At 40.2% G+C, this 16,478-nt stretch overlaps 1 protein-coding gene across 9 annotated transcripts in view; it reads right to left on the bottom strand.

Annotated features, from left to right (window-relative positions):
* Positions 1-264: 264 nt before the first annotated feature.
* Positions 265-16,478, bottom strand: part of LOC106629451 (uncharacterized) — a 41,889-nt gene continuing 25,675 nt past the window's right edge. For 6 of the 9 annotated variants that reach the window (XM_074532855.1, XM_074532854.1, XM_074532853.1 and 3 more), the window contains 3 exons: positions 12,985-13,074; positions 9,811-9,946; positions 265-7,338 (listed from right to left, as the gene is read on the bottom strand). In XM_074532855.1, coding sequence (XP_074388956.1) covers positions 4,526-5,590 — 1,065 coding nt within the window. In that variant the 5' untranslated portion in view covers positions 5,591-7,338; positions 9,811-9,946; positions 12,985-13,074 and the 3' untranslated portion in view covers positions 265-4,525. The remainder of the gene's footprint in view (positions 7,339-9,810; positions 9,947-12,984; positions 13,075-16,478) is intronic. The other 3 variants (XM_074532858.1, XM_074532857.1, XM_074532860.1) reach the window with 1 other exon arrangement.

Genomic DNA, 16,478 nt, shown 5'->3' with positions numbered 1-16,478 from the left:
GTCTGTTTTATAGCTAAGAAAAATAATTTATTACAGGTAAGCAATGTGTGTAAAATACACACCAGCTGTAGATATTTCTCTACCATTCCTGGTCTTCTGGCAGTGAAATCTAGCACATGTGTGGGAGACAAAAGATAACTGCAAACTTAGAGCTGAAGTGAAGGACATTTTTACAACCCAATGAAAAGGGAAGCACTAAATCACCAGAGTTTAGACATTACATTTCTATTAATCAGGTACAAAATGTATCAATAACATTCAAACTATTAAACAGACAGAAGAATTTCTTAGTGTAGTGTAATTTTTTTTGCAGGCAATTCTGAGTTTCACACATGGATTAAATTTCCCATCTCTCTCTTCTCCATCATCTTAGACTTCAGTCTAACAAAGCCAGACAAATTTATTTCTCACCAGGAATTTCAGAAATGTTACAGAAAACAAACTATTTCTTGGAAAATGAGATTAATCAATTTGTTTAGAAAAGCAGGACCTGAGAAAATTGAAGGGTCACTGCAAAAAGCCTGGAAGATGCTACTTTCTCCTACCCAGCAGCTTTTTTCAGGAGAAGGAATGCAGGCAGAGCTGAGAAAGCAACCATCTCTAAAGTGGCAAGACGAAAGCACATTCACTTCTAACTCTGCTGAACCACAGAATCTGGTAGGACTGTAAGAATCTGGTCAGGACAGTAGGACTCCCATTTTCTAAGGAAGCTAGACTTGATTTGCACATTTCTTCTAGGAGTTCATCAATTAAAGGAGGCCAGCTCTAGAGAACACAAGAATCTTGTATTTCTTCAAAACTTATTAAAATACAGCATTTTGGTCTCTGTTCTAAACAAAAATGGTTTCAGATTCAGAAAACCATGGCATCAAAAATTAACACTCAACCCAGCTACAAACATAAAATAAACTTTTCTCCATTTGGCTAATCTGCCAACTTTCATTAACCATCATGTGTCCTTCAGCTGTGAGGGACAACTCAGACTATATATATATATATATATATATATATATATATATATATCTGGGCTGTCACTTGAAATTTTAGGTTACAATTACATGTGATCCTGCTACTATGTGTAAAAGTGCTACAAGAAAACCCTGCCACTGTTCTGACCAACAAATCAATAACATAATATGGGTGATGAAGAAACCTCTTGTCACATTTAATGGTTGTTTTTCCAACCTAAATCAGTACATTATGTAACTGACAGCACTGACCTAACAGCTAGCAGTGCTGTATAACATAATGAAAGGGGAAAATAAGGGCCTCAGGAAAGTATCCTTTCAGTCGAACACAAAATTGCGTTGTCATCTGGTCAGTGGTTTAGGATATAGATACACCACCGAGAATATGCAATCTGCATAATTAATTTACATTGCTAGATATTGGGTCACCTGAGGATGCCTGTGAAATCAGTGAAAATACAGATCTTTGCCCTTTTTTTCTACTAGTAGAAAAAGGTAAAATACTTCCAAATACATACATAGCAAAAAACAGAGGGATCCAACCAGTTCTCATTGCTGTCCTCACCAAAATATTTCACCACATTTAAATTAGATAAGCATTGCAGCCTGATGGCATGAAGTAAGGCCTTAAAGACTGGGTAATCCTCAACAATAAACACGTATATTTAGATTTGTATCTGTATTATGTCCACACATAAAAATTTTCTTCGTGCTCCAAATACACTATGATCTGACTGTTATATACAAACCAAAAACTGTTTTGAGTTTCTCTGAGAAACAATTTGATGCTTTAGGAGGAGGACTTAATATTATCTTATTGCTTGATAAGACAGCCATTACCTTGAAGAGATGCTAGGCAAGAGTTTTTTTGTTGTAACTCGACAGTAGGTTTATTGAATTAAATGTGTCTAAGATACAAGGTATTTGTGCTACTTCATATGGCTTGTGTAGCAGTTTTAGCTTTTTCTCTTTGTAGCCTACTGTGAAAAGAGTAAGTGTGTTCCCTGAATTTCTTTTATAGTGTGCTCTTCTTGGTGAAGCAAAGCAGAATGTAATATTTCAATCACAAGACAATTCCATTCTCTGAAATTTCCGGAGAATCAGAAGTGGCAAAAACATTACTTTTGCAAATGGAGATCTGCTTATCTTACTAATTTGCCAGCCTTCAGGGCAGTGTGAAGGCTCTGTGTGTGTAAGAAATTTCTCCACCTGATCCCACAAACTGAAAGGGACACTGTCAGGCTAAAACCTATATTTTAAAATATCTTTTATTTTAAAAATTCCATTTAAAAAATCCCTTTATGTGGACCCATTTTTGATGGGTCTCTCTTTTGTTCAATTATAACAATAAAAGCAGACCATGCAGACTCGTTGTTGGGTGCATTCATTTTAACATGCTGTTTCATGGTAATACTTGTGGATACTGTGGCATTGATCTGAAATCTCCTGCAGGAATAGGCTTACTTTCAATGCACTCTACTGTACAAAACGTTTACAAACATTTTAAAACATTAAATACAACTCATAGTAAATCCCCATACATTTATGCAGGTTTTTTTACAAGAGTCATTGACTAGCCTGTAAACTAACAAAGAGAGAAAGATTCCTTTTCACTATTGTGGTATGTTTCATCCTAATTTATTACCCTAATACCCCTCATTTTTGGTATCAGTTTCTCCTGTTAATGGTATAAAACTTGTACAGAGTACTTACAAAGGATAAGAAAATGTTATTGAAAAAATATCCTAATTAGAGGTTTGCTTCAGTAGCTGCTTTTAGTACACAAAATTACTTCACATGTTTTCCCTTCTTCCCCTTCTTTTTAAAGCTTGCTCCCTCTCATGCCTTTCTTAAAGTATCTGGAATTTTTTACATACTATTTAAATGACAACAAGGTACTTAAATGACAGACAAGCAATGCAACTAAATTAATTCTGAGGTATCATGATGAGATCATGATGACGACTTTTTTTCCTTATTGTCAGCTGCACCATTCTATTTGCAGCTCCAGGAAAAAATCAGAAGTCAGTTGCAACTTATTCCAAGCAGATACAGTAAAATATGCCAAACAATACAGATGAGGTCATTGCTTATGCAACAGGCACCTTAATACTCACATGCAACATTCTTGGAATACAGATAATAAATGGTCTTGTAGATCTCTAGGACATTGTTATTATATACATCAGTGAGAGATCATCAAGTATATGTTTTCATGTCATGCATCCCAAATTTTAAGTCAGTGTCCTCTATATATTATCTAAATGCTTTTCTGAAATCAACTTTGAAATTTGATGAGATTTTTTTTCTGAAGAAAAAACATTCCAGAGATGCAGAGTGATATTCCAGGCAGATGTTTATTTTTTAGGTTGGATAAGATCTTGAGCAACCTGGTTGAGTGGAAGGTGTCCCTGCCCATGGCAGGGAGGTTGGGACTAGATGGTCTTTTAAGGTCCCTTCCAACCCTTAACATTCTATGATTTTGTGATTTAGAAAAAGATCTGGATTCAACCTTAAACCCACATAAATCATTCAGGATGTGTAACAATGCTTTAACTTTGCAGTTGCTACCATTCAGGTTAATTTTCATGAAGTGTAAACCTACAAATAAATATATGGCAGACTGTATGCCTAGTCTGAGAATTCACTACAGACCTAGAGACTGCAGAATGCCCCAGATGCTATTAGATGGCTGATGTGCATTTATCAGTATTAATCTCTATAAATTTGACCTTCAAATGGACAAAAGAATGGCAGGATGTGAAGACTGAAAGTACATCTCATGGGTGAGACTAAACATCTTGTTTCAACCTCCCACTAAAAACTTTTTATCAATGAAAAAGCAATGTTCTAGATTTTAGGAAAAAAGCAAACCAAACCATGACAACAAATTTAAAGATATCTGTGTCATCTGAAGGCCAAAGGTGAGGTGGAAAAAGCATAAAAGTGAGCAACAATATACTAGTACTATTGCTTTGTTTCACCCTACATGGAATACAACTGTGTCTCAAATCACTTCACCATTTTTTTCTTCAAGAAGAATGAAAATTTAATTCTTCATTATTGTTTCTCTTTTCTTTGGTGTCCCTTGAAGGGAAAAGGACCTTTTAACTTAGACAAAGTTAAAAGCTATTGCTTTATCACTTGTGTTTTTCAAAAAAACTGTTTTAACAATTCTATTTCAATGGCTGGAGAAAGGAGCCCACAGGAAGCACTGCACCTGGGGAGGAAAACCGCCATGAACCAAGAGCAGCTCACCCAGCAGGGCCCAGGAGGAGCACGGGCCGGCGGTGAGCAGCCCAGTTCCCTGCCGGGCTCACTGGGCGTGCTGCCAGCGGGAGCCGGAGGGATCCTGCCCTCTCCCCTGCCCCGTGAGGCCACACCTGGAGTGCGGTGCCCGCTCTGGGCTCTCCAGCCTACGAGAGATGAGGAGCTACTGGGGAGAGCCCAGAGAAGGGCCACAAACACGGTAAAGGAACACGGGTTTCCCTCTCCCATGAGGGAAAGCTGAGGGAGCTGGGTCGGTTCTTCCTGGAGAAGATGCAGCAGCACCGGACTCACCAAGGACCTGACAAACTGAGGGTTTTAAGGCCACCAAAAGACGTCTGACAGTCCGAGTGGGGTCTTTTCCCTCTGGGCTGTGTGTTGTGCTCGCCACGCAACAGCCGGGTGCCAGAGGCTCCTGTATTCGCACACTCGGCCCAGTGTGCGGCCTCCAGCAGGACCCAGGCCCTGCCCTGGCAGTGCCCACAGCACCACTGAGGGCTCCCGGCCACTTCCTCCGTCCCGGACGCCTCCTGCAGGTACCCTGTGCCAGCCGAGTCCCACTGGCTGGGCGGGAGCAGAGTGGAAGGGACATTTCTCCTGCCTGGGGGAACGGAGTGGGAGGCAGGTGTCGAAGGCAGCTGAGGGGCTGCTCGGTCACTTTCCAGTAAACTCTCCTTAGCCTGCAAGGAGACCCTTCGGGAGGCCCCCGTCTCCCCTCCCTGCCCACGCTCTGAGCCTTCTCTGCTGCCCGCTTCCCGGCGCCAGAGCAGCTCCGGCCCCGGGCCCGTCTCTGGCAGCCCATGGCGCGCGGTGCCGCCGAGGCTCTGCAGGAGAGCGGCTCCGCCGCGCCGGCCGCCCCGAGCGGGGGGCAGCGGGAGGCGGCGGCGGCCGGGCCGTGCCCCATCTGCCTGGGCGACCTGGACGACGCGGCGCACGTGGACACCTGTCTGCACACCTTCTGCTTCGCCTGCATCCGGCAGTGGGCCGCCGTGCGCGCCTCCTGCCCGCTCTGCCGGCAGCGCTTCGGCCGCATCCTGCACTCCGTCAGGGCGGACGACGACTACGAGGAGTACGTGCTCGGCCCGCCCGGCTGCCGCCAGAGCGCCGCGCCCGGGCACGGCGCGCTCGGCCCGTCCCCGCACTGGCGCTACCGGCTGCGCCCGCGGCCCCGCCGCCATTCCCCTGCCACGAGAAGGGGGCGGCCCCCGGGGGACGGACGGAGAGCTCCAAGAAGCTCCGACACCTCTGCCCGATAGGCTCCGGGCGGCGCCCGGCCCGCCCCGCCGCCGCACCTGCCATCCTCTCGCACGTGCTGGGGGCGCGGCTTGCGGCCCTCGTGCGCTTGGAATGAACATCCAGAGGATTCCCGGAGCACGCGTCTCTCACAGCCCCTTGGTACACCGCATATGAATACACTAATTCGGTGGAGGTGTTATTTCATCTCTGTCTCTCTTTTTCATTACTATTATTATTAGTCACAATAGTATTGTTTTTTTTTAATTATTAAAGTGTTCTTATCTCAACCCAAAATCCTTTTTTTTTCCAATCCTTCTGCCCAGTAAGGAGAGGGTGGTAAGTGGGTGCATGGATCTCAGTTCCTGGTTGGTGTTCTCCAGCTGGAAGAACCCCAGCTTTAATTGGTGCTGGTGCTGGAAAATCGTTGACTTTGGACACAACAAAGATCCAGAAGCTTTTCAGAGCATGATTTGCTCAAAACCAAAGGAAGCCACTTCAGGCAATGCTTTCTAACAGTGCCTTGTTAGTGTAGGAAAACAAAAGCAGAATGTCCGGAACATGCTGCAAACTTCTTTATAATAAATGCTGCAACAGGGCCTCTTTCACTTGAACTCCCAAAGCCTTCCCTCTCCAAGCACCAGAGCATTGCTGCCTGTAGCAGTGGGGAACAAAGCGACACTGACCCCTTTAAGCATCTGAAAGAGATCTCTTTATTGTAAAAATTGTCTTCTTTTTATACTTTTAATCTCTACCTGACATAACTGAAACCAAATGAAGACTTAACAGAATTTAACAGAAAGAAGGCACCCATTGGCTGGCTCAGCTGCTGTGCTGCTGTCCATGCGTGCATTCATCCAATCGGCTTCCTAGTCGTACTCTGTCCACACATTTCTCCAGCCAATCACAATCTGACTTCCAACTGTCACTCAACTGACTCTTTCCTCACTCGTAACTGCTTCTCCGCCCTCAACCGGCTTCAATCGTCTGGCCTGCAGCTGTGCCTTTTCTATAGGGCCTTCTGGTGAGCCCAAGCATTAACCACTTTAACAGTTATAGCCCCATATCCTGCAGCTGCCCAAGCTCTGTGGCCATCAGCCAGAATGCCTGACCTGAAGCAAAGCAAGGTCCATGGACACAGGGCACCCTAACAACCCTCTCCCTCCCAAATGGATTCCAGACCCAAATGGATTCGGTCATTCCCCTGTCACAGCCCTCTGAGCTTTCCTCTGATCCTTCCATACAGCAGCAGCTCAACTCCTCTGGCCCAAACTGGCTAAAATGCAGGAGAGGGCTGGGTTCAGGCTTCACAAAAGATGCTGCTGGGGACCATTTGCTGACCTGCACCCTTGGCTTGGTGTTTTTTGCAGAGCAAAGCTCTAAACTCCAAGCATCCCAGAACTTCGGGAGCCACCCAAGAAGCAGACTGACATGCAAGCAAAGCACATCTGTGCCAGGGGCCAAAACGTGGGTTTCCCACCCCTCTCTATCTCTGAGTCTTACTGGGCCCATCCCAGTCCCCCACTTTCAGTCCTCTTCCCAGATACACCAGCACCATATTTGAACATTTCCACGAGCTCCACACAATCCCCTTTTGCTGGGGCAGCCCCACAAACTCTTATCCCACATCCCACATGGGTCCTCAGCCCTGCTGGCAGAGTTCCCACTGCCAGTGAGGCCTCTGCACAGCATTCCTGTGGGATCCATCTCCATTGGCAGGGAAGAGTCTGGAGGTCCTGGGGACATGAACATACAAATGTCACTGGTGGTGTGTCCTGTGGCCAAAAGGCAGAGATGCTCTGGGGGGGGAGACTGGGAGTGCTGCCAGCAGGACAGGGAGGGATCCCACCCTCATGATCGTCTTCTCTGCCTGAAAAAATGTGCAAAATTCCATTGTGCAAAACACAAGATGAAGCTTTTTACTGTGGTGGTGACCACAGACTGGGATATTGTTGAATAAGTTGTCTATACATGTAATTGCCATCTTTAGCATTCAATACCTTGGAAGCAGAAGATAAAATTCTTCCCTCTACCTGCTCCCTAGCTACTTGGTTGTGCAAAATTAACTAGTCAAAATAAGCCAGGAACCAACTACTGGGCCTCTTACACTCCTAAGAACAGCTATGAAGAAGTTATCACTAAGTACAGATTATCTTCTATAAAATATGGATGAAAAATGCATTAAAACATAGAATGAAGACAAATTACAGTTCTTGGATAGTGTGTTGTCTCTAAGTCAAAGTTGTCGAGCTTATGTATCTAATCCTGCATGGGAATCAGCACAAGTTCGTCTTTAGTTTGCAGAAAAATCTAGAAACTGACTCCCACAGATCTACCTTCCAATGTCACCTTAATGCTACTATGTCTGGGCAAAAACCACTTTGTATACAACTTAGCACAGGAAAGTAATAGAATTACCATTTTGTGCTTTAGGCAAGTAAAAAAAATATTTTTGCTTTAAATTCAGGAACTCTAATGCAATCACATAATTAGATACTCTTTTCAAGTCTAAAACATGCAATGATGTCTGTATGAGGACCCAAAACTAATTTCCTTCAAGTGAATGTTATGAAGCTTCAGAAGAGAAAAAAAAAATCAATGCCCAGAATTTGTTTGAAGTGATATATTTTGTTTTTAAAAATGGGAACTCCTCCATATAGTTAAAAGATCAGTAGAAGGCATGAAAGATTAAGTTGCCGATGAGCTAATAGACAAGATAATTGCAGAGCATTAAAGACTCAGATTTATTTTTAAGACATTCAAGCTCTATTTAGAAAAGCTTTTTGTTAACTTTTGTGAATCTCAAAAGAATTATCCTAACATGTTGAACAATAATAGGACTAATGATGTTAAAGCATCATCATTTCGTATGCCAAACCAACCCATACAGTAACTGGCCACAGAGTGTTTCTGCAGCACAAATAGAAGACTAGAGGAGTCATAATGCAGCAAAACCTCAATATCCGCAAAAAGAGATATGTCGTACTCTGTGCTGGGGTAAGTGACAAGTCCTGAATTTTCTCACTGAGCTATCATGCACAGGGAGGTTGAGCACACTTCCCCTCACAGGCTCACAGGCTCTCAAGCACCATTTTGTTTCTGTGGCACCAGAAAGGTCATGTTAATTCAGGGTGAGAGCTGAGTGTGTGAAAGCTGGGCAGACAGTTCCCTGAAATGGAGCTGCACTAGTCTGATAGAGATAAAAAGAAAAGCAAACATAAATCTGTGTTGATAAGTCTACAGGCAAGCAAATGTGTAGCTTAGCAAATAGAGAACTAATTTCTGTATTGGTTTGGTCTTGAGACTGTGGAGCTTCTTGAGACTTCCCTGGTTTTATTCCACCTTTCTAAAACGATGAATAAAGAAAAAAATGCTGCCTATTGTCAAAGTCATCTGCATGCCTTTTAGTGATATTACACTTCTGCATTTATCACATATTTTCAAGAAACTCCTAGACTCTTCTGTTTAGGAAACCTATTCTCTGTGCTTTTACAGAGAAGCTTTTCTGAAGAGCTACAGAAAGTGCTTTCCACCTATATTTTTCATCTCCTCAGATTAAAAAAAGTATTAAATGTATTCTAAAATTATAATTTTAAATATATACATGGAAAGGTACATGTATTTTACATATATACTCATACATACACTTGTTTGTTGACAAAACTACATACATGCATAGATGTGTATATATTACACAAAGCTAAAATACTCATGCCTGACTAAACACTATAGATTGCAAAAGGTGGACACCATCACAACATATGAGATGATCTGTTTCCCTTCTATTACTACAAGCCTGAAATGACATCAGAATATAAATAAACATATTTAATTGCATTTTTTAAACTATGACTGACAAAAAACAATTCTACAGAGGTTTTTGAAGATGTTCTTAGTTCTATTATTACAATAGAGATTATTTAACCTTAGATAGTTAGTGAGTTGTTTCTGACCATAAGGAAGTATGTGAAAATGTTTATTTGTGTGTATAAATAACAGGCAACAAATACTACTGCTATGTACAGATTAGAGGAAGGAGCTGAATTCCTGAGGGTAAGGAAGTAAAACATGGGAGGTAAGACTAAAAGGAGACATAAAAATGAAAATCAGTATTTTATGGTTGGTGAAAGAGAGAGAAATTTCCAGAGTGCAGCAGGGCATGTGTAGGTAATGAAAATCACAGTTTAGTGACAGTATGTTTGCATTAGCATGCTGAAGAGCTGTAAGTGAAACATTTTGCTTTGCTCAGAGATAAAAGAATGTTGACATAATTACTGTTGAAAATTAGGATGGCAGCTGAGCCCTGAAAGACATTTGTGTGGATAGATTAGAAAGGCCTTACCTCAGATTTCATTCAGGAAGTTCATTCAAACATACAAGAGTTTGTTATGGCAAGAATTTGGGCATCTAGGCGTAATGCTGTGTTGAAGATGATGCAACATTATACACTTGAATAGCAGTCAGCGTGATCATTTGTTCTACAGGAAATAAAATGTGCGTAAAGAAGTGCTTCTTTTCTGAAAAGCTTCAATAACAGTAAAAAAAATAGAATTACCATGGCAACAACCAACAATCGTACATGCCAACATGGAAAAAATAAAACAGGAAAACAAAACAGAAAATCAATTAAGAATTTAAGCAATGATAAACTGCACAGTTTATCATCAAGTCTGATTCTTTATCATGTATTTCAAATATGATTTCAGATTAAACAAACTATTTTCATGTTGTTGGTAGTTTAAAGATCCTCAAGAAACTGAGGCCAAACAAAGCGGATGTAAACAACAAAACTGTAAAATCTCATGTCTTTTGTGGAGGGAAGAGAGGCAGAGTAAAAGAAGCATATGGATTTTTACAAAATTATGCTGAAAAAATTTTTATACTCTCACTTTCTTAACATGCCAAAAAATAACTCACAGAAGGTAAACTTAAAAGTCCATTCTTTTCCCATGCTAAATTTTCACCAATTTCAGGAATTTCTCAGCAGTTAATGACATAATGATGTACTACCCTGAGTATTTTTTAAGTTGGTAAATGAAACTGCTGTGGACAATAGACTACTGTCCTCATTTTCATTACAGTCCCTAGCAAGGGGTCCACATTTTCTACTGGAGCAGTATCTTCTGGGTCTCAGTGGACCTAGAGTAACTTATCTCATATTGTGACTTCATAATAACAGAACATATGCCAACAGCAAAATTCAGGTTCTCAGGACAGAAGAGGAAATAAAACAGCAAGATTGCACAAGAGAGGACAGAGATAAAGAACTGGAAGAGATATGAGGCAGAAACCAAATGAGAAATATCAGGGTATTAATTTTTCACAAAATAGTGTGTCTTGGAAAACATGCTAATAATCATATCCTTTATTCGCATAACAGGGAATTTTTAGAGATCTGCAGGAGCGTTTTCTGTATAGATCATATAGAACTAGTGACACAATTTGGTAAGCCTTGGTGAAAAATATTGTTGAGCAGTAGTTTAGCAGAATCTACACAGGCAACTTCTCTGGGAAGGAGTAAAATTTTGTTATTTTATGTCTAGAACCATGTTTTTTTTACATAATTTTGGTAATCTGCCTGTCCGTCATCAATCTTCCTTTCTAGAACACTCATTTATTCCTATGTTTCTTGACTTGGATCCTTTCTGAAATTATCTGAATATCAGCCATGAACCTGTGAAACTGTTTTAAAAGCTTGAAAAAAGCCAATGCTGTCTTACTCATCTGAAAAGGAAGACCTTAACTCAGCGAATTGAATGCATTTATTGCACAGTTATACAACTTCATTACAGAGGAGTTTCAACATGATTGTGTTTACTCACCTAACAAACAATGGAACAAATTGTTTTGCCTCTGAGAGCTGTCATATGGAGCTCCCAAAGCTTTACATTTACAGCCTGTGTAATGTGTCTTGAAAAGAGATGGAACCACATCTTCAGTGGTAACAGAGAAATTCTAAGGGTCAATTTTATACTATTGAAATACTTCTGACCTTGGGCAATAATGACCTTGGGCTCTTGTGTTGAGCACTCAGTAAGTTTTATTCCAACATAATAATGAAATAATGCACATAAAGCAACTTAGCAAGAAATATCAGACATGATGTCCTGTGTTAAAGAATAGTTAGGACCCTACGTTCTGAGGCAGAGTTGGTTTATTTCAGCTTGAGCTGTGTGCCTTTGGAAAGGCAACAACCTCTGAGGCTTGGAAACAAGAGTTCTCTTCCAAACTCGGTTTTCAACAGCAGCCTAGGTGGACCATTTGCATGCTAACCTGACAATAGTTGTGATACCTCTCTGATAGAAGTGCTGGTATATTTACCTCTTCACTGTTAAAATTAGCACTCCTAACTGCCACTGAAACCTATGTACAGGCAAAGCAGCTTTTTTTCATATCTGAGATGTCAGTTTCTGTGTCAAAACTACATAATTTCTCAGATACTGGCTGAAGTTACTCACTCAGTAACATCTTCACTGCTGCTGCTAATGAAGCTCTCAGGCACCTGTCCTCAAGCTATAGAGCAGTTTGCAATTTTGATATTTATATATAGATTCAGTCTGAAAACCAGTCTTTTTCTACATGGAACTGAGCACTATTCTAGTGATAAAACTCCCATATTAGTTTTTACAGTCAGGCACCACTGTTTTTCCAGCTAATACTTACACCACCAAATCTGCCCCACCAAAGGTACTCTCTTGTTTCTGCCTTTGCATGTCTTCACTGTAGCACACAAGGTTCTCTTGCATGTTGTGATCAATATTCCACTACAAGTTGCTTTTAGCTGACTAGCCTTCTACTGGATATTTTAAAGGATTGACCAGCATTTATCACTAACACTGGATAAGCTAATTTTCACTTTTGTAAATGTGAATCAAACTAGGGGGGAAAGCCTGAGTTAGTGAAAGGGAATACACAGGAAACAAAGTCAGCAAGGTAAGCTTGTTTTGACTTAGAAGTTTACTTCTTCTAAGTGAGTGAATTAAGCCAAATTATTCAGAATTCTGCAAAATCTAGGGGGAAAGTTGTGCCATATAGAATTTTAAAAAATTACTTTTTGTAAGAATCTGGGATGCATGTGTATTTGACATCTTACTTTCCCAGAAAAACAGAATAAAGGTTGTGTAAATTCATTTCCCATCCACTCAGTGAGTAGAAATCAGGTCAGCTCTACTTACGGCTGCATTAGCATTCAGATCAAGCTCACTTCACTCACATTTCCACCCAAACATCTCATTACAGCAGTCAGTCTAGGCTGTTCAGGGCACAACAGATATTTTCATCTTTTCCACATCTGGCCACTTGAAAGGTGTGCTTTCAGTTTCTCTGACTTTAACTAAAGCAGTCAGAAGCAGTCTTTGTGAAGTCATGGACCAAGATTTGCTCAGAAGGTGTGACTCATCCACTTCCAAATCCTGACACTCTCCAAGTCAAGTGTTATTTGCCTCAATGGCATTGACCATGCAGTAGATATTGGTACTGATGTACCAAGTACAGTAATGTTACATCAGAAACAAACCTGAAAGAAGTTTGCTGTTTCTTGAAAAATCCTTTGAAAGACCTTTGAGGACTAATATGCTCTAGGTTGTGAAGATAAATATTTGAACACCTGCAATACAGAAAAATATGAGGAGATCAAACGTGAAGAGATAGACTTACGCTGTTTCAGGAGAGATCACAGTTAATGTTGAATTGATATCTCATTTTAAGTGTGTGTGCTAAGGTACTGCTTTGAAAGATCTCATACTATCAGAAAGTTATGTTTTAAGTAACTGAATCTACAGAATGATTGAGATATCCTAGGAGAGAAAATACACCCCAATGTTGACTGCTAGGTTTACAGCTCAGAACTTAAGTTGCCAGTGTTCTGGGAACAGCATTTCCTCTGGGAAATGAGACTAGATGCCACTTTTAAGTAATCCCTCCACCATTAAAAAGCAGACAGACAGAAATGTCAGTAGGTGGAGCTGCCTTTCCTGCAGTCAATAGAGAAGTTTCTCTGCAGAAATTGCATTTGCAGGCACCCAGTCAGCTTTTCCCAGTCCCTGGCAGATGGTACTTGAACAAAACATGAACATGCAAAAATGCAGCTTTTTTACATCATGTTACCAAAGTGCACAAGTCAGGAGAAGATAGAACACAGAACTGACAATGTTTGTCAGCACAAGCTGTTTATTTTTTCTTCTTGTTCTTCTTGGGTTTTTTTGTTTTGGTTTGGTTTTTGGTTGGTTTTTTTTTATTGTGTTTGTTTGTTTTTGTTTGTGTTTTTTGGTTTTTTGGGGTTTTTTTTGGATTTTTTTGTGTGTTCCTAGTCATGATAAATAGCATTATTTTACAGTTATATGCTTTTACTCCAGAGCATCTTGTTCACAACAGTAAAACACCCTATAATTCATGCTTGGACTGAAGGTAATGCTAAGGTAAATATGTCTATTTTCATCATCTTCAGCACTGAGGTACATGAAGTACATCTTTGCAGATGATAATCAGGCTGACAGTTTTTTCTTTCATTATTGTTCTAGTGAAATAAATATGCAGTTCATCTATTTATTACTAAAGAGTACTTCCACTTCATCTCTCAGCTTGAAGCTGTACAGTGTAATAAGGGCTGTGATCAACCCATTGTCTTTATTTTAAAAGGAAGACTCATGAATCTGATTAACTGAAAGAATGATTGTGGTATAAAAACTTCTGAGAATCACTCATATGAGGTGAAGAATAATCATGGTACAAATTTGTGATACATGTCTGAAGATTGGCTTATTTCATATGAAGAATTTCATGTCTGCTTTATTTCTGAGGCCTTGAATAAGTATGGCAAGGAAGGTTCTCTGACCACCATCTTCAAGTCTGACATTCCTGAGTAACTGGTTCATTTTTTTTCACATGGCAGGCCCACAAACCAAAACATTAATATTGAAATGAGTAATTTTGGTTGTGAATGAAGAGTTAGTGCTTGCCCTGTAGCCCTAGATATCACAGTAAAATCAGCTCCTCTGGATGTTTACAAAGCACACAGAACATACGTCATCTTCTGATTTTATGCATGTCCATATGGCCTTCTTCAGCAATCCTAATCTCCAATCTTTTTTCCAATATGCCTAAAAAAACTAGCTCATATATGGGGTTTAGCCCATGTATGGCCAGGTGATATGCTGGACAAAGGTAGTCTGTCAAAATCTTTGAAGAATTTTTCTAGTTTTGTGGTAAGGGCAAAATGCAAGAAATTTTTTATTTTGTGGTTATGGTGAGGAAAATATGCACAGAATGGTATTTGATTTCACTGTGCTGGTAACAGGTGCAGTGCCTTTGGGCTCATGTCTGCTGATACCTTTCTCATTTTAAAATTTCTAAAATAACCAAGAAAGACACTTCTAATAAGGACCTGATTTACTCATCCAGATGACAATAGGAGGTGCTCGGAAGCAGCTCTGAGCAGGAAGGCACTTCAGTGTTCATTAGATGCTAGAGATGGTTGATATATTTATCTTCAGAGTGACATTTAACCATTTATCTGACTAAGACCTTGAAGTAATACACACCCCATCCCCAGTTTCTGTCTGGCCTTCACATCAGAAGGTGGGGACAACAATGCAAACTATATAGCTTTGTCTACTTTTTCCTTTCACTTTGTCTCAGTGAAAGGAAAAAAGTCCTCCTGAGCTGCAGTTCCATGTACATCGTCACAGGTAATGAGCACTGTTTTTATATTGTCTTAATATTAACAGTCTTTTAAAATCATATGAGGTTTTAGCATCTCTTATGAATGCCTCCGAGTCAGGGCTCTTGCCTCTTTCAGCAAAGAGTCTCTAGCCAGTGCTGATTTAACTGAACATCAAGAAGATTAGTAGTTAAATGGCTGATGATTCCTTCCAGCACATGAGATGAAAGCTTTGGTTTCCATGCATATACCAAGAGTTGCACAATTTCAAAAAATATTTTATTTTTCTTATTTCAGCTTGATCCATCTGCTAGTTACTAGAAAAATATCAACTAAATAAACTGAAGGTGGTAAGTCTATAGCCTCAAAGCATTGTCTTGACCAGGAATAAGTTTTGGTTTTTAAATTTATGTGGATAATCTGTATGTTGGTTAAGGGTGTATCCTGGTGAACTGAGAATCCTGAAGTAACGGCCTTGAAACTATTAATCTAAACCCAGCAGCAATTTAGAAGAAGAACATGGTGGGTGTTTTTCTGTATCTTGCCATTTCCTCTGCTAGGAAGAGGTTGGACCTTGCAGCATTGCCCATCAGCTGATAACAAGATCTTTTGGAGACATGGCCCAATCACCTCTGTTACACTGCGATAATACAAAGGCACAGGACGTGTTTAAGCTTCTGTCAATTAATATCTGTATTACTGAAGACTAATCTCAAGAGAATAAAGTTTGCAGGGTGTAATCACTACTGAGAGGATTTCAGATCAATAAATTTTAAATTAACAACACAAAAATGTTTTTTGCGAGGCAAAGTTGTAAAAAAATAATACTTTGTTCCTATTCAGAGTTGTTATTTTTATTTTAACAGTTGGAAAAGCAGATAGGGAAAAGTTTGGAGCCCTTTATTCACTATTGTTCAATAGCCAAAATTCCTCTGTAGAGCTGCTGCCTCGCCAAAAGTAAATTTTAAATGTGTACATTATATGTTTCAGTTTTATAATGAGAATTGTCTTTAAAAAGGGTGATATTCTTTAATACCAGATTTATTTGCCTGCCTTCTGTGAGAATTTTTGATATGGCAGGATTATAAGATCAAAATAATGCAGTAATGTAGAACCAAGACCATCATGCTGAAAAACTTCAGATAAATTTTATGCTGATATCACATAGTAGCAGCAAGGATGGGCAGAAGGAACAGTCCCATGAGATTTCCATTTTGGTTTTTTCTAGCTTTATTGCATTAATACAAAAGCCTGATTTCTTACTCTGTATTTGTCTGCTTATATCCCACTTTATAGTGAATGCTTTACTACTATAATTTCAATTACTACTACTATCACTTATGGTAAAGAGA

Source organism: Zonotrichia albicollis, chromosome Z (assembly GCF_047830755.1).
Source record: "Zonotrichia albicollis isolate bZonAlb1 chromosome Z, bZonAlb1.hap1, whole genome shotgun sequence".
Lineage (NCBI taxonomy): Eukaryota > Metazoa > Chordata > Aves > Passeriformes > Passerellidae > Zonotrichia > Zonotrichia albicollis.
This window is presented reverse-complemented; position numbering and strand designations above follow the sequence as displayed.